At 38.9% G+C, this 19,319-nt stretch overlaps 1 protein-coding gene across 1 annotated transcript; it reads left to right on the forward strand.

The window, feature by feature from the left end:
• The first annotated feature begins 2,640 nt into the window (after positions 1-2,640).
• LOC134335160 (GTPase IMAP family member 7-like) lies at positions 2,641-5,460 on the forward strand. The gene is made up of 3 exons (XM_063017623.1): positions 2,641-2,730; positions 3,289-3,348; positions 4,404-5,460. The coding sequence occupies exons 1-3, from the start codon at positions 2,718-2,720 to the stop codon at positions 5,312-5,314; spliced, it is 984 nt and encodes a 327-aa protein (XP_062873693.1). The 5' UTR covers positions 2,641-2,717; the 3' UTR covers positions 5,315-5,460.
• Positions 5,461-19,319: the final 13,859 nt, after the last annotated feature.

A 19,319-nucleotide genomic window follows, 5' to 3' on the forward strand; every position in this document is an offset into this window, starting at 1 on the left:
ATGTCTAAATAGCTGGCAACATAAGTGAGTACACCCCACAGTGAACATGTCCAAATTGTGCCCAAATGTGTCGTTGTCCCTCCCTGGTGTCATGTGTCAAGGTCCCAGGTGTAAATGGGGAGCAGGGCTATTAAATTTGGTGTTTTGGGTACAATTCTCTCATACTGGCCACTGGATATTCAACATGGCACCTCATGGCAAAGAACTCTCTGAGGATGTGAGAAGTAGAATTGTTGCTCTCCACAAAGATGGCCTGGGCTATAAGAAGATTACTAACACCCTGAAACTGAGCTACAGCATGGTGGCCAAGGTCATACAGCGGTTTTCCAGGACAGGTTCCACTCGGAACAGGCTTCGCCAGGGTCGACCAAAGAAGTTGAGTCCACGTGTTCGGCGTCATATCCAGAGGTTGGCTTTAAAAAATAGACACATGAGTGCTGCCAGCATTGCTGCAGAGGTTGAAGACGTGGGAGGTCAGCCTGTCAGTGCTCAGACCATACACCGCACACTGCATCAACTCAGTCTGCATGGTCGTCATCCCAGAAGGAAGCTGACGCACAAGAAAGCCAGCAAACAGTTTGCTGAAGACAAGCAGTCCAAGAACATGGATTACTGGAATGCCCTGTGGTCTGACGAGACCAAGATAAACTTGTTTGGCTCAGATGGTGTCCAGCATGTGTGGCGGCGCCCTGGTGAGAAGTACCAAGACAACTGTATCTTGCCTACAGTCAAGCATGGTGGTGTAGCATCATGGTCTTGGGCTGCATGAGTGTTGCTGGCACTGGGGAGCTGCAGTTCATTGAGGGAAACATGAATTCCAACATGTACTGTGACATTCTGAAACAGAGCATGATCCCCTCCCTTCGAAAACTGGGCCTCATGGCAGTTTTCCAACAGGATAACGACCCCAAACACAACCTCCAAGATGACAACTGCCTTGCTGAGGAAGCTGAAGGTAAAGGTGATGGACTAAACCCAATTGAGCACCTGTGGCGCATCCTCAAGTGGAAGGTGGAGGAGTTCAAGGTGTCTAACATCCACCAGCTCCGTGATGTCATCATGGAGGAGTGGAAGAGGATTCCAGTAGCAACCTGTGCAGCTCTGGTGAATTCCATGCCCAGGAGGGTTAAGGCAGTGCTGGATAATAATGGTGGTCACACAAAATATTGACACTTTGGGCACAATTTGGACATGTTCACTGTGGGGTGTACTCACTTATGTTGCCAGCCATTTAGACATTAATGGCTGTGTGTTGAGTTATTTTCAGAAGACAGTAAATCTACACTGCTATACAAGTTGTACACTGACTACTCTAAGTTATATCAAAGTTTCATGTCTATAGTGTTGTCCCATGAAAAGATATAATAAAATATTTGCAGAAATGTGAGGGGTGTACTCACTTTTGTGATACACTGTATATAGACCACAATGCTTTAGTGCTAAAGCCTAACATGCTAACAAAAGTTTAATTGTTTGGTTTAACAGTGTTTAACAGTGTAAATGTGATTAAAAGTGTGATTAAAATAGATTCCAGTTTGTTTCCTTTTTTTGCATTTGTAGTTTTGCATTTGTAATCTCAGATATTTAACCTAATAAAGAATTGCATTGTTTTATAAATGCTTTATTGCATTTGTCTTTTACAACATTGTACATTTTTTATTGTTAGATTAGAGCAACATTATTTTGTTTTACTTTATATGATACTGTGAGAAAGCAGGTAAAGTGGGTTGATGCTCCATTTTCTATGTGTGAAGTTTAGAGAACAAAATGTCGGATTTTTTTTTTCACTTTTGTTTTCAGCACCACAGACAGTCAGATACAATCATGTAGAAATAAGAGCTGAGTAACGGAGGTGGACATTAGCAGCAAAACAAAAACACACCTCTAAAATGTGATTGGACACCGGGTACCACTCCACACATTTATCGAGGACACAGATCGGTAAAATATCAGTTATTTACTGTGTAGCTCAGTAAAAGTTGGGACAGTATGGAACCTGAGATATTTCATGTTTTATTTGCTCAACTTCATTTAATTTATTAATAAACATCCATTCCTGCATTTCAATCTGAAACTTTAAATTTATTTACTACCAGTGGTGCAACTAGGAGCTCATGAGCCCCAGTGCACCTGCACCCCCGGTAGTTACACCCTTGTTTACAACCCTACTGAGAGCAGCTACTTACAGGAAATGTATGTATTGCAATAATACACCTAAAGGTCATGAAAATTAATTCAGATTTAGCAATTTGATGCATCTACCTTAATTATTAAAAAGTATCGGCGACACTGGCCCTGTAAATACTTGGTATCGGATCGATATCGGCGATACTGGCCCTGTACTTACTTGGTATCGGATCGATAGCAAATGTTTCAGTATCAAACACCACTACTTTAATTGAGATTTCAGACTCGTGATTCCTGATTCAGTACAAAGATTCGAATCATTAACTCGGGTGATTCAGGAAACCGCCCGACTCTTGCGTACAGACAAAGTGAAAACTGCTGCACCTTTTTCCTGCTTTTCGTATAATCTGGATATAATGATTAAACTACGAGTTATTTGTACACTGTAAGTGTGATTTATTCAGCACAGTAAACATGAAAAGTGTTGGTGAAATGCTGAATACATTCCTGAGGACGAGCTGAAAGCTTTTTAAGATGTGATTTTTATCTCCGGATTAAAGAGCCTCGCAGTGGAGCTTCTGATTCCGACAATGTCTCTGACAGGTACAGACACCACAAGTTTATTTTTATTGTGTATTTATCTCAAAAAATCTACATCATTATGAAACGCTTCAAGTTTTAGTTTTGGTTTGTCCTTACCGTATGTAAAGTATTTGTTTACATTTATGGCATTTAGCAGATGCTGTTATTAAAAGTGTCAAGGTACAATACACGCAATTATAGACTAAGGGCTTTGAAGGGGCCCAACAGTAACAACTTGGCGGTGGTGGGGCTTGAACCAGCAACCTTTTGATCTATGATCTTTAGTCCAGTATCTGAACCACTGCATGTTGCATAACTGCATTAGTAGCCATTTATTTGTTCATTTAATAATAGAGTAAAGGTACATTTTGTCCTGAAAGTGTGAATCATCTCATTTTTGTGTTATTGAGTATGTAATTTTTTACATGTCATTTTCTCAGTAGACGCCTGCATGGCTGATAGCACAGCTCAGATTCAAACCCAGTGGATTAGAGTAACAGAACCAGTGCATTATTGAAGCTTGCCTGATTGTTTTAATTAATCTTTTTTTATTGTTTGTTTGTTTTTCATTTATAAAAGATGAGGGTTTGATAAAGCAACCATCAAGAAGAAATAGTGATGAGACCAACCGCCCAAACAGTAAGAATGTTTTTAACATTTTTGCCATTAAAAGGCTACATTAATAATTTATATCAAACTTGTTTTAAATGGATTTTGCAACAGAATAATGTTTTAAACACTATTTAAACAGGGGCCAGTGATAGCTTGGTGGTTAAGGTACTGGACTAGTAAGCAGAAGGTTGCCGGTTCAAGCCCCGCCACCACCAAGTTGCCACTGTTGGGTTCCTGAGCAAGGCCCTTAACCCTCAATTGCTCATCGTGTTCCGCTCATTGTGTAAGTCGCTTTGGATAAAAGCGTCTGCTAAATGCTGAAAATGTAAATGTAAATGTAAACAATCAAAGCTTACATTACACTATAATTTGCTTCAAAATATTAAAAAATACTAGTAGGCTGTACATTATGCCGCTATGACTAAAGTTTAAAGTTATACTTTCAAGGCATATATAAAGTTTATGCAGACGTTTGGACATTTCTGGCCAAATTACTAATAATTGAAAAACTGAAAAAGCAGCAAACATTTAGATTTTTTTTATATTCAGTGTTTAACAATAAAACAAAAAATGTGTTTAATTGTAAATATATTGTTTGTCATTCCCTTATTTTGTCACAGCTTATTCTGGCAGGTCAAGAATCGTCATTATGATTACAGTTTAAAAGCTTGACTAATTCTTAGACTCTTTAAACCTTCTGCTAACACAATTCAGCCGGGTATATCTCTCAAATCACCTGCATATAAGGTTGCTGTTATTCACTACCAGCTCAGACTGAAGGAGTCACTTGGATGAGAGATGAAACTTTTCTCTACAACAAACAGTTCAACAAACAGATGAACTGATTCTACTTTGTGGATTTGTGTACCTGGATTACTGAGAATGCATCAAGAGTTCCAGTAGCTATATAACCTGGTCCAGTAGCTGTTATATAGTGTTCAGTAGATATACTATTCTAATATTCTAAAAGCACAGTTAAATGATGTGAAAGGTCAGGGGTTTTATAAAGTACAGTCATTATAAAGTCTCATAGCCAAACTGTTTAAAGATTTTACATTTAATCTGTATTTCTGCTTTTTCAGTGGCCATGAGGAGGATAGTTCTGGTGGGGAAGACTGGAGCTGGTAAAAGTTCCTCAGGAAACACCATCCTGGGCAGGAAAGGCTTTAAATCTATTAAAAGTGCATCACCAGTCACCAAAGAGTGCTGTAAGGAGACAGAATGTGTAGCTGACAGACAGTTGGTTGTGGTGGACACTCCAGGTGTCTTTGATAGCAAACTGTCAGAGAAAGACCTGGAAAAGAAAATCAGTAAGTGCATTAACATGACCGCTCCTGGACCTCATGCTATCATCCTGGTGATTCAACTCGGTCCTTTTACTGATGAGGAACGTCTCTCAGTGGAGAAGATTAGAGCCATTTTTGGAGAAGAAGCAGATAAATACACAATGATCCTCTTCACACATGGAGATGAACTTACTGGAACAATTGAAGAATATCTGAGTGACGGGAGTCTCACAGACCTCACTGATCTGTTTGGTGGGAGATATCATGTCTTTGACAACACAAAAATCGATGACCGCGCCCAAGTCCTGGAGTTCCTAGACAAAGTGGAAAACATGATTTTAGCAAATGGGGGCGAACACTACACCAATTCCATGTTTAAAGAAGTGGAGGAAAAGCTAAAGAACAGTGAGGAAGAGTTAAAGAAACAATACCATGAATCAGAGAGAGAATCAGTATCTAAACTCAGTGAGGAAATGAGACAGTTACAGGAGAGGGTTGAAACACTACAAGAATCAGAGCAAGAAAAAGAGATGAAGCTTGATGAATTGAAAGACCTGATAAAGAAGAAGGACAGAGAACTGAATGAATACAAGCGTTTTTATCATGTTAAGCGTAAGAATGCTAGACTGGAGGTAGAACAAACAAGGGTTGATGAAAACATACTAGCAAAAGTGACTGCATGGCTAAAAAATCTGTTTTTAATGTGAGAATAAACCTACTGTTAATGTTCTATATACATATACTATAGACATGGCCTAATGGCCACTTAGGAGGACACTGTTTATACAATGTGTTTAAAACGTGGTTGTACCACATAACTGCTGCAGTTTTACAGTCATGCTGAGAATCTCTTATAAACCAATTTGTGATTTGTTACATGGTGCATTAAAATGCTGAAAATATTTCTGTTGTTTGAAAGAATAGAACATAAGTTGTGAAAAAAGCAAAAGCCCTTTCACCCAATTAAACTGATATGATAGTTTAGTTTTTACTGCACAAAAATGTATCCAGAGTTTCAATAGCTCTGATGTTGTAAATGATTATTTATGATAAAGTTAAATAATAACAAGCAAAAACCAAGTGCAACAGCAACAAGTGTAATATGTTTTTCCCCAAAATCTTTTGTATTTGTTATATGTATATACAGTTGTGTTCAAAATTATTCAAACCCCACTGCAGTAAAGTGTTTTAGCAAGTTTGACATTTACTGCGACAGGACTTGTCAGAGGGAGGTACTCAGGTTTCAGCCCAGACAATGAGGTACACACTGCGAGATGAAGGCCTCCGTGCCAAAACTAACAGGCGCACCCCCCTGCTGACTCCAAAGCACAAGAAGAGTTGACTCCAGTATGCCAAAAACCATGTGGACAAACCAAAGATACTGTTCTCTGGAGTGACGAGACAAAAGTGGATCTCTTTGGGCCTATGGCTCAATGATATGTCTGGAGGAGGAAGAAGGAGGCCTATACAGAAAAGAACACCTTGTCTACTGTGAAGCATTGCGGTGGGTCAGTCATGCTCTGGGGCTGTTTCGATTCTTCAGGTACAGGGAATCTCCACCGTACCATGAATTCAGTTAACTACTAGGAGAGCTTGGGTGGAAATGTCATGCAGTCAATGACAAAGCTAAGGCCTGGGAGACGTTGGACCTTTCAACAGGACAACAATCCCAAGCATACCTCTAATTCTACCATGGCTTGGTTGCAGAAGAAGGGCTGGAAGATTCTGGAGTTGCCATCGTAATCGCCTGACTTAAATCTCATAGAAAATCTCTGGTGGGACTTGAAGAAGGCAGTTGCAGCATGCAAGCCCAAGAATGTCAATGAACTGGAGGCCTTTGTCCATGAGGAGTGGGCTAAGATACCTGTAGATTGCTGCAAGAAACTTCTGAAGGACGTTATTACTGCCAAAGGGAGTTGTACTAAGTACTAATGATGTACAGTATGTGACTAAGGGGTTGAATAATTTTGTCAATGAAGAAATCACAAAAAGGACATTTGTTGGTATATTAGAAAAAATATTGTTGTAATTTATGTTGCATTTGTCTATTATGCAAGTCCTTATTTGAACACAACTGTATATATAATTTAAAATAAAAAAAAACTTTACATTTTAATAGTGTAAAAGCTGAAGCTTTTTCAAACAGATTCTTTAAAGGGCTGGACAAGGTGACAATCTACTGCACATGGAAGCAGCTCCTCATGGTGCTAGTCTGTGGTGTCAATTAATTTTATCATGATGGAGGTGTTATCATCTTTCCAGCACCACACAACCACCACGCAAGGTGGTGAATTGTTCATGCCATAACCAACCTTTTACATTCTTAACAGGGCGGCACGGTGGCTAAGTGGGTAGCACTGTCGCCTCACAGCAAGAAGGTCCTGGTTCGATTCCCAGGTGGGGCGGTCCGGGTCCTTTCTGTGTGGAGTTTGCATGTTCTCCCCGTGTCTGCGTGGGTTTCCTCCGGGTGCTCCGGTTTCCTCCTACAGTCCAAAGACGTACAAATGAGGTTAATTGGAGACACTAAATTGTCGATGACTGTGTTCGATATAACCTTGTGAACTGATGAATCTTGTGTAATGAGTAACTACACTGTAAAATCTAATAAGTTGGCTTTACTTAAAAAAAATATGCAAACTCATTGCCTTAGAAAAATTAAGTAAGCTCAAGTACAGTAAACTCAGTAAAAATAACTTATTTATTTTAAGTGTACAACACTTAAATTAACTTATTTATTGTAAGTAAGCAATACTTAAACAACTTCATTAATTTTAAGTGTGAAATACTTAAATTAACTTATTTATTGTAAGTAAGCAATACTTAAACAACTTTATTAATTTTGAGTGTAAAATACTTTATTATATTTATTGTGAGTGTGCAACACCTAAATCAACTTGTTTATTGTTACTTAAAGTGCAAGCAATACAACTGAGAACACTCATAAGGTTGATGTAGCTATATTACATTTATTATTAAATGAATGAATGAATAAAACATTACAGCAATAATGATTATCAAGCAAGCCAAGCTCAGGATTATCTTCACTCAGAATGGTCAGCACACCCACTGTGACAGATGCTAACATATTATCTCTCACCGTACCCTGCAAAGAAACACATGTTCATTTACCATGAATAGTCATCAAACCAGAAGTATATAGGTATATAAGTATATAGTATATATAACCTATAAAACATGCTGTTCGGGTTGCCAAATCCACTCAGATTCATTTATTTATTTTTTAAAGTCTCAAATCAGGCGCTTAGCAACCCCTTAGCAACGCCAACTCAAAATCTGATTGGTTCAGAACTCAGCTGCCCGTCTCCTCACTTACACTCGGTCCCATCACCATATCACACCGGTTCTCCAAAACCTCCACTGGCTTCCAATAAAATATCGTATCCAGTTTAAGATCCTTCTACTCACATATAAAGCCCTCAATAATCTTGCCCCGTCCTATCTCTCTGACCTCATCTGCGTCTACAAGCCTGTGCGTGCTCTCCGTTCCTCTACTGCTGGTGTGCTCACCGTTCCCTCCTCTAATCTCCATAGCTTTGGTGATCGAGCATTCTCCAGACTTGCACCACGCCTTTGGAACTCCCTTCCTCCTCATATTCAACAATCAAACTCACTGTCCTCATTTAAAGTCAACCTTAAAACACACATTTTCCGTTCTGCTTATAACCTGCCGCAGTGAGTTAGGCACACTCATTATATCTAATTAAATTAAGTGTTAAGACTTACAGTGTACCGTTCCTGTCATGAATGTAACCAAAGTGTAAAACATGACGTTAAAATCCTAATAAACAAACAAACATTCTCAACATCCTTCCTGCTTTACCTGCTTCACTTGTTGGGAAGCTCTCAAGAAGTTTTCAGTCAACACATGAAACATTTACTCAGAAAAAAAGAGAGTTAATGCCTGTTTTTAATATTTATTATTATTATGTTTTAATCAAAAGCTTGTAATGTTATTAAATAACAATGATTTCATTAAGAAGTTGTAACACTGTTATATAATCACATTTTAGGTTATATTTAAATACAAATGCAAATAGGTTAATTAATCAGTATTATGTGGTTAATGATACAGATATGTTTGTAATATATTATGATCATTTATTTGTTTATTTAAACTATATTATTATTATTTATATTATAACATAATTAGGTAAATTGTAATAAATGTATAAAATTTTTTTTTTTTAGGTTTTTCCAATCTTGTGCTATAGAGGCAGCAAATTGTATCTGACAAACAACAAAATGAGTGCTTGTAACAACATTGTTGAGCATGTATATGTGTTTACTGGTTGGAATATGGATAATATACACCCATCAGCCATAACATTAAAACCACCATTGTTTCAGATATAGCAGCGCTGCTGGAGTTTTTAAATACCGTGTCCACTCACTGTCCACTCTATTAGACACTCCTACCATGTTGGTCCACCTTGTAGATGTAAAGTCAGAGACGATCGCTCATCTATTGCTGCTGTTTGAGTTGGTCATCTTCTAGACCTTCATCAGTAGTCACAGGACGCTGCCCACGGGGTGCTGTCAGCTGGATATTTTTGGTTGTTGGACTATTCTCAGTCCAGCAGTGACAGTGAGGTGTTTAAAAACTCCAGCAGCGCTACTGTGTCTGATCCACTCATACCAGCACAACACACACTAACACACCACCACCATGTCAGTGTCACTGCAGTGCTGAGAATGATCCACCACCTAAATAATACCTGCTCTGTGGTGGTCCTGACCATTGAAAAACAGCATGAAAGGGAAGGTAACAAAGCATGCAGAGAAGCAGCTGGAGTACAGTAATAACTCCATACAATAACTCCATACAATAACTCAAGATCCCCCCCTACCCTTTTGCCCAGTACTGGACTCTGTTTCATTATTTACACATATGTATATATTAGAATAAATAGTGTTTGTATTATATTGTAGTAATTGCCATACTGATGTATAATAGTAATTGCATAGCAAATTTCTTTCCTTATTTTATTTATTTTTTATTTTTTATTCTATTTTTATTTACTCTACTTACTGTACTTACACTGTACTGGAGCTGCTGTATCACTCGAATTTCCCCCATGGGGATCAATAAAGGAATCTTATCTTATCTTATCTTAGTCAGTAATTGTAGAACTCCAAAGTGCTTCTATATGGTGAGTGGAGCTGATAAAATGTACAGTGGGTGTAGAATTCAGGGTGTGGTTTTAATGTTGTTGATATGGCAGAAAAAACCTCCCACCACCAGTGTTCACTTCATGGCAGTGGCGATTCCTCTAAAACTGCAAGGGAAGCTCAGCTTCCCCTAAAATGTCAAAAATTAAATGGTCAGTTACAGTGGGGTCAAAAAGTATTTAGTCAGCCACTGATTGTGCAAGTTCTCCTACTTAGAAAGATGAGAGAGGTCTGTAATTTTTATCATAGGTACACTTCAACTATGAGAGATAAAATGAGAAAAAAAATCCAGGAAATCACATTGTAGGATTTTTAAAGAATTTATTTGTAAATTATGGTGGAAAATAAGTATTTGGTCAATAACAAAAGTTCAACTCAATACTTTGTAACATAACCTTTGTTGGCAATGACAGAGGTCAAACGTTTCCTGTAAGTCTTCACCAGGTTTGCACACACTGTAGCTGATATTTTGGCCCATTCCTCCATGCAGATCTCCTCAGGGTTTTTTGTATCTGTTGGTCCTGGATTTTGTAAAGTTGCTTTGAGACAATGTCTATTGTAAAAAGCGCTATATAAATAAAGTTGACTTGACTTGACTCTAGAGCAGTGATGTTTTGGGGCTGTCGCTGGGCAACACAGACTCCACAAATTTTCTATGGGGTTGAGGTCTGGAGACTGGCTAGGCCACTCCAGGACCTTGAAATGCTTTTTACGGAGCCACTCCTTCGTTGGCCGAGCGTTGTGTTTGGGATCATTGTCATGCTGGAAGACCCAGCCACGTTCCATCTTCAATGCTCTCACTGATGGAAGGAGGTTTTGGCTTAAAATCTCACCATACATGGCCCCATTCATTCTTCCCTTAACACGGATCAGTTGTCCTTCCCCTTTGCAGAAAAACAGCCCCAAAGCATGATGTTTCCACCCCCATGCTTCACAGTAGGTATGGTGTTCTTGGGTTCTTCTTCTTCCTCCAAACACGACGAGTTGAGTTTTTACCAAAAAGTTCCATTTTGGTTTCATCTGACCACATGATATTCTCCCAATCCTCTTCTGGATCATCCATATGCTCTCTGGCAAACTTCAGACGGGCCTGGACATGTTCTGGCTTAAGCAGGGGGACACGCCTGGCACTGCAGGATTTGAGTCCCTCTCGGCGTAGTGTGTTACTGATGGTAGCCTTTGTTACTTTGGTCCCAGCTCTCTGCAGGTCATTCATCAGGTCCCTCTGTGTAGTTCTGGGATTTTTGCTCACCGTTCTCATGATCATTTTGACCCCACGGGATGAGATCTTGACCCCAAGGGAGATTATCAATGGTCTTGTATGTCTTCCATTTTCTTACAATTGCTCCCACAGTTGATTTATTCACACCAACTTGCTTGCCTATTGTAGATTCACTCTTCCCAGCCTGGTGCAGGTCTACAATTTTCTTCCTGGTGTCCTTCAACAGCTCTTTGGTCTTGGCCATGGTTGAGTTTGTAGTCTGACTGTTTGAGGCTGTGGACAGGTGTCTTTTATACAGATAACGAGGTCAAACAGGTGCCATTAATACAGGTAACGAGTGGAGGACAGAAGAGCTTCTTAAAGAAGAAGTTACAGGTCTGTGAGAGCCAGAAATCTTGCTTGTTTGTGGGTGACCAAATACTTATTTTCCACCATAATTTACAAATAAATTTTTTTTAAATCCTACAATGTGATTTCCTCGATTTTTTTTCTCATTTTGTCTCTCATAGTTGAAGTGTACCTATGATGAAAATTACAGACCTCTCTCATCTTTCTAAGTAGGAGAACCTGCACAATCAGTGGCTGTGATAGCTATAATAGGGCCAGTGATAGCTCAGTGGTTAAGGTACTGGACTAGTAAACAGAAGGTTGCCGGTTCAAGCCCCGCCACCACCAAGTTGCCACTGTTGGGTCCCTGAGCAAGGCCCTTAACCCTCAATAGCTCATTGTCTGCTAAATGCTGAAAATGTAAATTACTGAATACTTTTTGACCCCACTGTACGTTAACATTTCATTGACTACAAATGTGTTAGAACACGTTCATCTCGAAGACGAGTTCGTTCAGGATCAGCTACTTATCACACATCGACTGACTCAAACTTCTCATACATTCCCGGAGTGTCAATGCATTTGCCCGTAGAAGCTGAGCGTCTCTTCACTTCAACGGGACTGCATGGAATGGGTTTTTTCATTGCTTCGAAACTCGCCGGTCATTGGATAAATGCCACGATTTTGTATGGAGCTGTGGGCGGGTCAAATTTTATGATGTAAGCCGACAATGAGCTTCCCCTTTTTAAAAAGACCAGAAGCAGCCACTGCTTCATAATTACAGCTTTTGTTTCTGCATTACTTTACACTGTTAAATTGTTTAAATTATTTTGTTTCCTTTGTGTATTTGTGAGCTTTAAAAGTCAGCACTTTATCTATGAATAAATTATTCTTACAGTTTAAAACTGTATATTACAGATGCATTACAGGTGGATTACAGGTGACACCAGCCCTGCTATTACTTTTATGATGTTTCTACATTAAAGAGGAACTTACAGATTTGAACACAAGGCTAAAATACAATCAGTGGCAGGTCGTTTACATACTGGTACATTTACTCACACACGGTCACATTTACTCACACACAGTCACAACTTTAATGAAACACAGTCAACCCACCGCAGCTCCACACCCACACTGTACATACTTCATACCCATCTCAGCACGACACATTTACATTGCTTTTGATTTACACTAAAAGCTTAAACAAAGATAATAAAGATCCTGAACCATGATGGCGCTTCTGGATGCAACAGGTCAGTCAGAAAATTGTTCTTTTGTTCCTTGTGTTGCTTTTAATACGATTTTATGGTTCTTTTGCTAGACAAAGAACGTCTGTTAAGACCGAAGTTTGTTCTGTTCGTTTATTATTTAATTTACGTTTATTAACTAACCTTAATGTTTCAACATTTAAACTAAGAATCACAACCCTGTAATAAATCAGACCATATTTATTTATTCTGTATAGTTTGGACTAAAGTGAATGTAAAGCAGCTGAACCAGGAGCTGGAACTGATTTCAAACCTTTATTCAAATGAAACCACACAAACATACAAATAATATTCTACAATTATAAATGCTAGACTGGAGAAAAGTCATGGTAAACATGCCAGGAAAATACATGCTTCAAAATGTCATTAAGTGAAGATAAACGTACAGTTTGCAGTTTTGGTTGTGAAGTTAGTTTTATGTTGGACATTTGCCTGACATTCGAGTTTCTTTCGGCTCTTTCTCGGCTAATAAACATCCAAAAATTAATAAAACTGCACGAAATTATACCTCTGTAAACAAGGAACAAACTACAATTACATTAGTTTCTGTTCATTTTTATTTAACGTTATTTGATAAATGTGAGGCTCATCTGCGTTGAAAAGGGAAGTGCTAAGGGAGCGTCTAAAAAGTGCATAAGTGTACTAATTACCCAGTGACAAATACCAATCAATACACTTGTATTACATCCTACAGTATATATACAGTAAACCTCGAGAAACGCAAATTTTGACAACGGTAGTAGTAGTTAAGTAGTCATCTGTACTACCTTCTACAACCTTTGTCAAATTTGCATTTCTTGTCCATGCCTTGGGACTTTTAATTTGTGTTCTTGTTGTAGTAATTAGTACAGGTGACTAGTTAACCACTTCAAGCTTTGTCTTATTAAAATTTGTGTTTCCTCATTTTTGTTAATTTTTTACATTTTTGGATACCTGTACCCATGCTGTGGGACTTTTAATTTGTATTGTGGTTGTAGTAACTAGTACAGGTTACTAGTTAACTACTACAACCTTTGTCTTATCAAAATTTGCATTTCTCAATTTTTGTTAATTTAAAAAAAATATCACTTACTGTACCCTTACTGTACTTTTATTTTAATTGTGGTTGTAGTAACTAGTACAGATGACTAGTTAATTACTACAACCCTCGTAATGTGAAATGTTGTGTTTCTTGATGTTTACTGTAACTATACACCTCTGCACTTTGTAGACGCTCCCTCAGCATTTTAACTCAGCTGCACCTCACATAGACCACTGAAGTCCTGCGTCATTCTGTAGTCCTCCTTATGCCCATATTTGGAGGTTTAACTTAGATTTCCTAAGGGAAAAATGAACTGGGTTTTCAAAAATCGTCTCTAACACATCCTGTGCTAAATAAACATGTTCAGAACCCTGTACGTTTTGTCCTGTGTACTTTTTTCTCCTGCACATAACTGGATCCTCTGAATTACGAGGTTGTTAAAGGGTCGTAATCAGTGGCAACTCCTGCCAAATCTCTTAGGGGGGGCAATTGTTGCAATGATGGCCAAGGTGACCCGTTCAAGGGGTAAATTAATGCTTAAATAATTAACATCCTAAGTCATTTGTCAGTTTGCCCATACCCATAACTTTAAACATGGAGAGAGAGCAGCTTTACCATTAATAATAAAATAAAAGTAAAGCTTCACACTAACAATTTAATTCAGTCTTCATCAGCATTTTATTTTAGGTGCTAGCTGCTCCAACTAGGGTTGCCAACTTTCAGAACTGTGCAACCCAAAATCAGGGGCGGAGCCAGGGGGTGGCCAGTGGTGGCCATGGCCACCATAAATGAATCTTCGGCCACCCCTCCGGCCCCCCCATCACCGCTTTGCCGGCAACTTTTTTTGCGGAAGCATTTCTGCACGCAGATGTTCTCACAGGGACGCAATTCAACAGCGCACCTCAAAGAAGTAGTTCTCCCCCAAAACCGTGCAGTAATACACGACATAAATGTCAACCACCAACACAATTACAGAAGTAGTACTACTTAGTGCTACTATTACTATTTAGTAGTATTTGTGGCGAGCTACGAGTAAAGGCGCCAGCTGGCTCTGCGCGTTCCAGTGTTGCCAGATTGGGCGGTTATCCGCCTAATTGTGCGGATTTTGTTGGAAAACAATTTAATAGCAGTTAAATAACACTTCTATTTAAAATAATATATTCCGTTTTAAGAAGCTCCAGCATTGTAGAAGGCTATTAAAAGTAAAGTCTATTTTCAATGCTGATTTGGCTTAATAGTGTTGGTCAGTCTATCATATTGTTGAAAGAAAATTAAAAATTAGTTTTCCATGTATTCACACTAGCATGTTCTGGGGTTTAAATGAGTCTCATCATTACACACAAGTTGGCAGCCAAATGATAAAGTATTGCAAAGGAATATCTTTGAAATTCTTCCTCATAATGTTAAGGTTATAGGCTATATTTTGTTTTTTCACTTGTCAAAGAAAATGAAGAGAAAAAAAAGCTTATTATTCTTCGTGATGTAATTCTACATGGCACTTACTGCCTGTATAGGTAAATGAGTGAGTGACCACATAAAAAAAGGTATCAGTTTCTGTGCCACCCCTGTGTGAGCAATAGTCTCAGTCTGGCCACCCCTATGAAAATTGTCTGGCTCCGCCACTGCCCAAAATATAACGGGTCATGCACAGTTTTATTTAGGCTGTTTAACATTTATTTTCATTCTTTATAATAATAAATCAAAACCATATTTTAGGCAAAACAACATGCATAAAGAACATCATGTAACATCCATCACACAGACATGCAGCCCCGGTTCTGGACTGCTTTGCTTAGGGGAGCAGTGAGAGAAGTACCGGCCCTGCTTGTGTTACTTTACTTTCGCCCTACACATGGCTAAAAGACTAAAAGTGAACACTACTTACAATAATAACCGAACCCCTTTTAATTCCCGCGGTAGCAGCAGTTTCCTTCTGTTTCTTACACATCGCCCTGTCTCAGTCTAATCTGCAGCGTTTCTCTCCCACTGATAAAAATACGGAACACCTTATTCAGTTTCCAAATAAGGAACGATTACGATTATAGCGCCTGCAATACGAAAAAAAAGCTTTAACATGAGAGTCTATGGGAGCGATCTGGGGCGATTCTGAATCCGAGCCTGATCGCCCCGAAGGGGGTGGTACTGTATAGAACGCAACTCCACGCTGATTTTCAGAACAGTAACAGATAGTGTAACACTGCTTGAATGTGATAGAAACATTTCTTCCCCTTCGCACTTTGGTGGTGCGTCGCCCGATCGCCCTAATAAACGAGCCGCCCCTGGTCATAATACTAATAATGCCACACGAAAGCTAAAGCTACTGCACATTAATTAGACGTCGCTGAACTACACCAACCAAATCGACGGAACGAGCGGCTCGCTTTTGGTGAGTACAACCAAAGGCGTAACACCCAACCATCCTTGCTTTCTACTTTAATGTAGCTAGCTACTAAAAATATGAAGTAAAACTTGTGATTATCACCGCACTGTTACACTGGTGAATCGCGCTGATTCATGTGGTTATTTAAGAGGCTTATAAAAGAAAAGAAAACATTAAGAGGCTTCCAGTCTAGTGACGTCAGTTCAGTGCGCAGTAGCATTAGCTTACATGTAGCAATATTCATATTTTGACTCTTTAACGACTTCATAATTCAGAGGATCCAGTGATAATAGACAGAAGAATCTCCATAAAACAAAACGTAACAGCTTTGGAACATTTTTTATGACTACAGGATGCGAGAGAGGCAATTTGCGAAATCTCCATTCAATTTTTCCTATTCAAAATTTCTCTTAGACCCGGGTTACCAAATATGGGCATAACAACATGGCGTGGCCTACAAAATGACGACACGACTTCAGTGGTCTATTTACCAAATAACGTTAAAAAACATTTACAGAAAAACTTTTCAATTAAATTAATTGTAGTAATTTAAATTACTTATTAATAAATTAAATAAATTAAATAAATTATTTATTAGGTTTTTCCAATGTTGTGCTAGAGGCAGGCTGGAATAATGCTAAACAACTAAATTAGTGCTTGTAACAACAGCTTGACCCTGTATTTGTGTTTACTGGTTGGAATATGGATTTATTCAAATGAAACCACACAAAAACCATGCGAATAATATTCTAGAATTATGAATGCTAGACTGAAGGGAAACAAAGTCATGGTAAACATGTCAGGAAAATTAATGATTTAAATGTTATTAAATGTTAAAGTTCAAAGATTTTTGAAGTCGAAACTTCAAAACTGGGTTTTTTCCTCATCCGTAGCATTCCTGTTATCTGCCTCAACATGTTTACTAGGCTTTCCAATGATGTGACCTGCATGTGTGCATAAAATTATGATGTGCATAATTTTAAGTGATATTAGAATAAATGTTGACAGAGAGGTATAGGAAAGGCCAGAAGGAGTTGTGTTGTGTTTGTAGATCTAGATCAGGGGTCACCAACCATTTTGAAACTGAGAGCTACTTCAAGGGTAATACTAAGGGCTGCTTGTTTAATACAAACTTTCTGAATAACAAATTGCATGGTTCACCTTTAATGGCATTGTACATTATTAACTACATTCTCTGTTGAAGTCGAGACTACTGTGCCAACGATGCTGCTCCTGCCGGATGTGACGGGCCTGGCGTGTTTGCACCAAGAATGACAAGAACTCACTAAAGACTTTATTGAAGACTAGACTGAATAATAACTCTATTATTATTTATTTATTTATTGCCAGTTATAACTTTTAGTTCATTAATTCTGTATGATTGGTAGATAGATAGATAGATAGATAGATAGATAGATAGATAGATAGATAGATAGATAGATAGATAGATAGATAGATAGATAGATAGTTAGATAGATAGATAGATAGATAGATAGATAGATAGATAGATAGATAGATAGATAGATTGATAGATAGATAGATAGATAGATAGATAGATAGATAGATAGATAGATAGATAGATAGATAGATAGATAGATGGATGGATACAGTTGACTTGACCTGACTTAATGATTGAATGATTAATGATTGACTTAATTTTGGTCGGTGGACTATTCTCAGTCCAGCATTGACAGTGGGGTGTTTAAAAACTCCAGCAGCATTGCTGTGTCTTAAATATACTGAACAAAAATATAAATGCAACACTTTTGTTTTTGCTCCTATTTTTCATGAGCTGAACTCAATGATCTAAGACTTTGTCTATGTACACAAAAGGGTCTTTTTCTCTCAAATATTGTTCACAAATGTGTCTAAATCTGTGTTAGTGAGCACTTCTCCTTTGCCAAGATAATCCATCCACCTCACAGGTGTGGCATATCAAGATGCTGATTAGACAGCATGATTATTGCACAGGTGTGTCTTAGGCTGGCCACAATAAAAGGCCACTCTAAAATGTGCAGTTTTACTGTATTGGGGGGTCAATCAGTATCTGGTGTGACCACCATTTGCCTCACGCAGTGCAACACATCTCCTTCACATAGAGTTGATCAGGTTGTTGATTGTGGAATGTTGGTCCACTCCTCTTCAGTGGCTGTGCGAAGTTGCTGGATATTGGCAGGAACTGGAACATGCTGTCGTATACACCGATCCAGAGCATCCCAAACATGCTCAATGGGTGACATGTCCAGTGAGTATGCTGGCCATGCAAGAACTGGGATGTTTTCAGCTTCCAGGAATTGTGTACAGATCCTTGCAACATGGGGCCGTGCGTTATCATGCTGCAACATGAGGTGATGGTCGTGGATGAATGGCACAACAATGGGCCTCAGGATTTCATCACGGTATCTCTGTGCACCTGTGTTCGTTGTCCATAACATACGCCTGCCCATACCATAACCCCACCGCCACCATGGGCCACTCGATTCACAATGTTGACATCAGCAAAACGCTCACCCACACAACGCCATACACTCAGTCTGCCATTTGCCCTGTACAGTGAAAACCAGGATTCATCCGTGAAGAGAACACCTCTCCAACGTGCCAGACACCATCCAATGTGAGCATTTGCCCACTCAAGTCGGGTACGACGACGAACTGCAGTCAGGTGGAGACCCCGATGAGGACGACGAGCATGCAGATGAGCTTCCCTGAGACGGTTTCTGACAGTTTGTGCAGAAATTCTTTGGTTATGCAAACCGATTGTTGCAGCATCTGTCCGGGTGGCTGGTCACACCTGTGCAACAATCATGCTGTCTAATCAGCATTTTGATATGCCACACCTGTGAGGTGGATGGATTATCTCGGCAAAGGAGAAGTGCTCACTAACACAGATTTAGACACATTTGTGAACAATATTTGAGAGAAAAAGGCCTTTTGTGTACATAGACAAAGTCTTAGAGCTTTGAGTTCAGCTGATGAAGAATGGGAGCAAAAACAAAAGTGTTGCATCTATATTTTTGTTCAGTATACTTGGGCTCAAGTGTACAAAATAATGGAGAATGAGGTAGAGAGGTGAGGGAGAGGGTGCAGGCAAGGTGTATTGCAGTGGTTCCCAAACTTTTTCTGTCACGCCCCTCGTTGGAAGATAAAAAGCTGTCAAGCCCCAATGCTGACAAAAATAAGCCAATTTTAACTTTATTGAAATAACTTCAAAGATCATAAATGTTCCTTTCACCTTTATATAAGTCATTTCTGTTGTACCTGACTTTATTAAATCACTGTTTCACATATCACTAAACTGCTC

The sequence above is a fragment of the Trichomycterus rosablanca genome, chromosome 2 (assembly GCF_030014385.1).
Source record: "Trichomycterus rosablanca isolate fTriRos1 chromosome 2, fTriRos1.hap1, whole genome shotgun sequence".
Taxonomy (NCBI): Eukaryota; Metazoa; Chordata; class Actinopteri; order Siluriformes; family Trichomycteridae; genus Trichomycterus; species Trichomycterus rosablanca.

Coding starts and splice junctions, on each gene's coding strand:
- LOC134335160 (XM_063017623.1), top strand. Junction 3,349..4,403: donor TGAGACCAACCGCCCAAACA/GTAAGAATGTTT, acceptor CTGCTTTTTCAG/TGGCCATGAGGAGGATAGTT.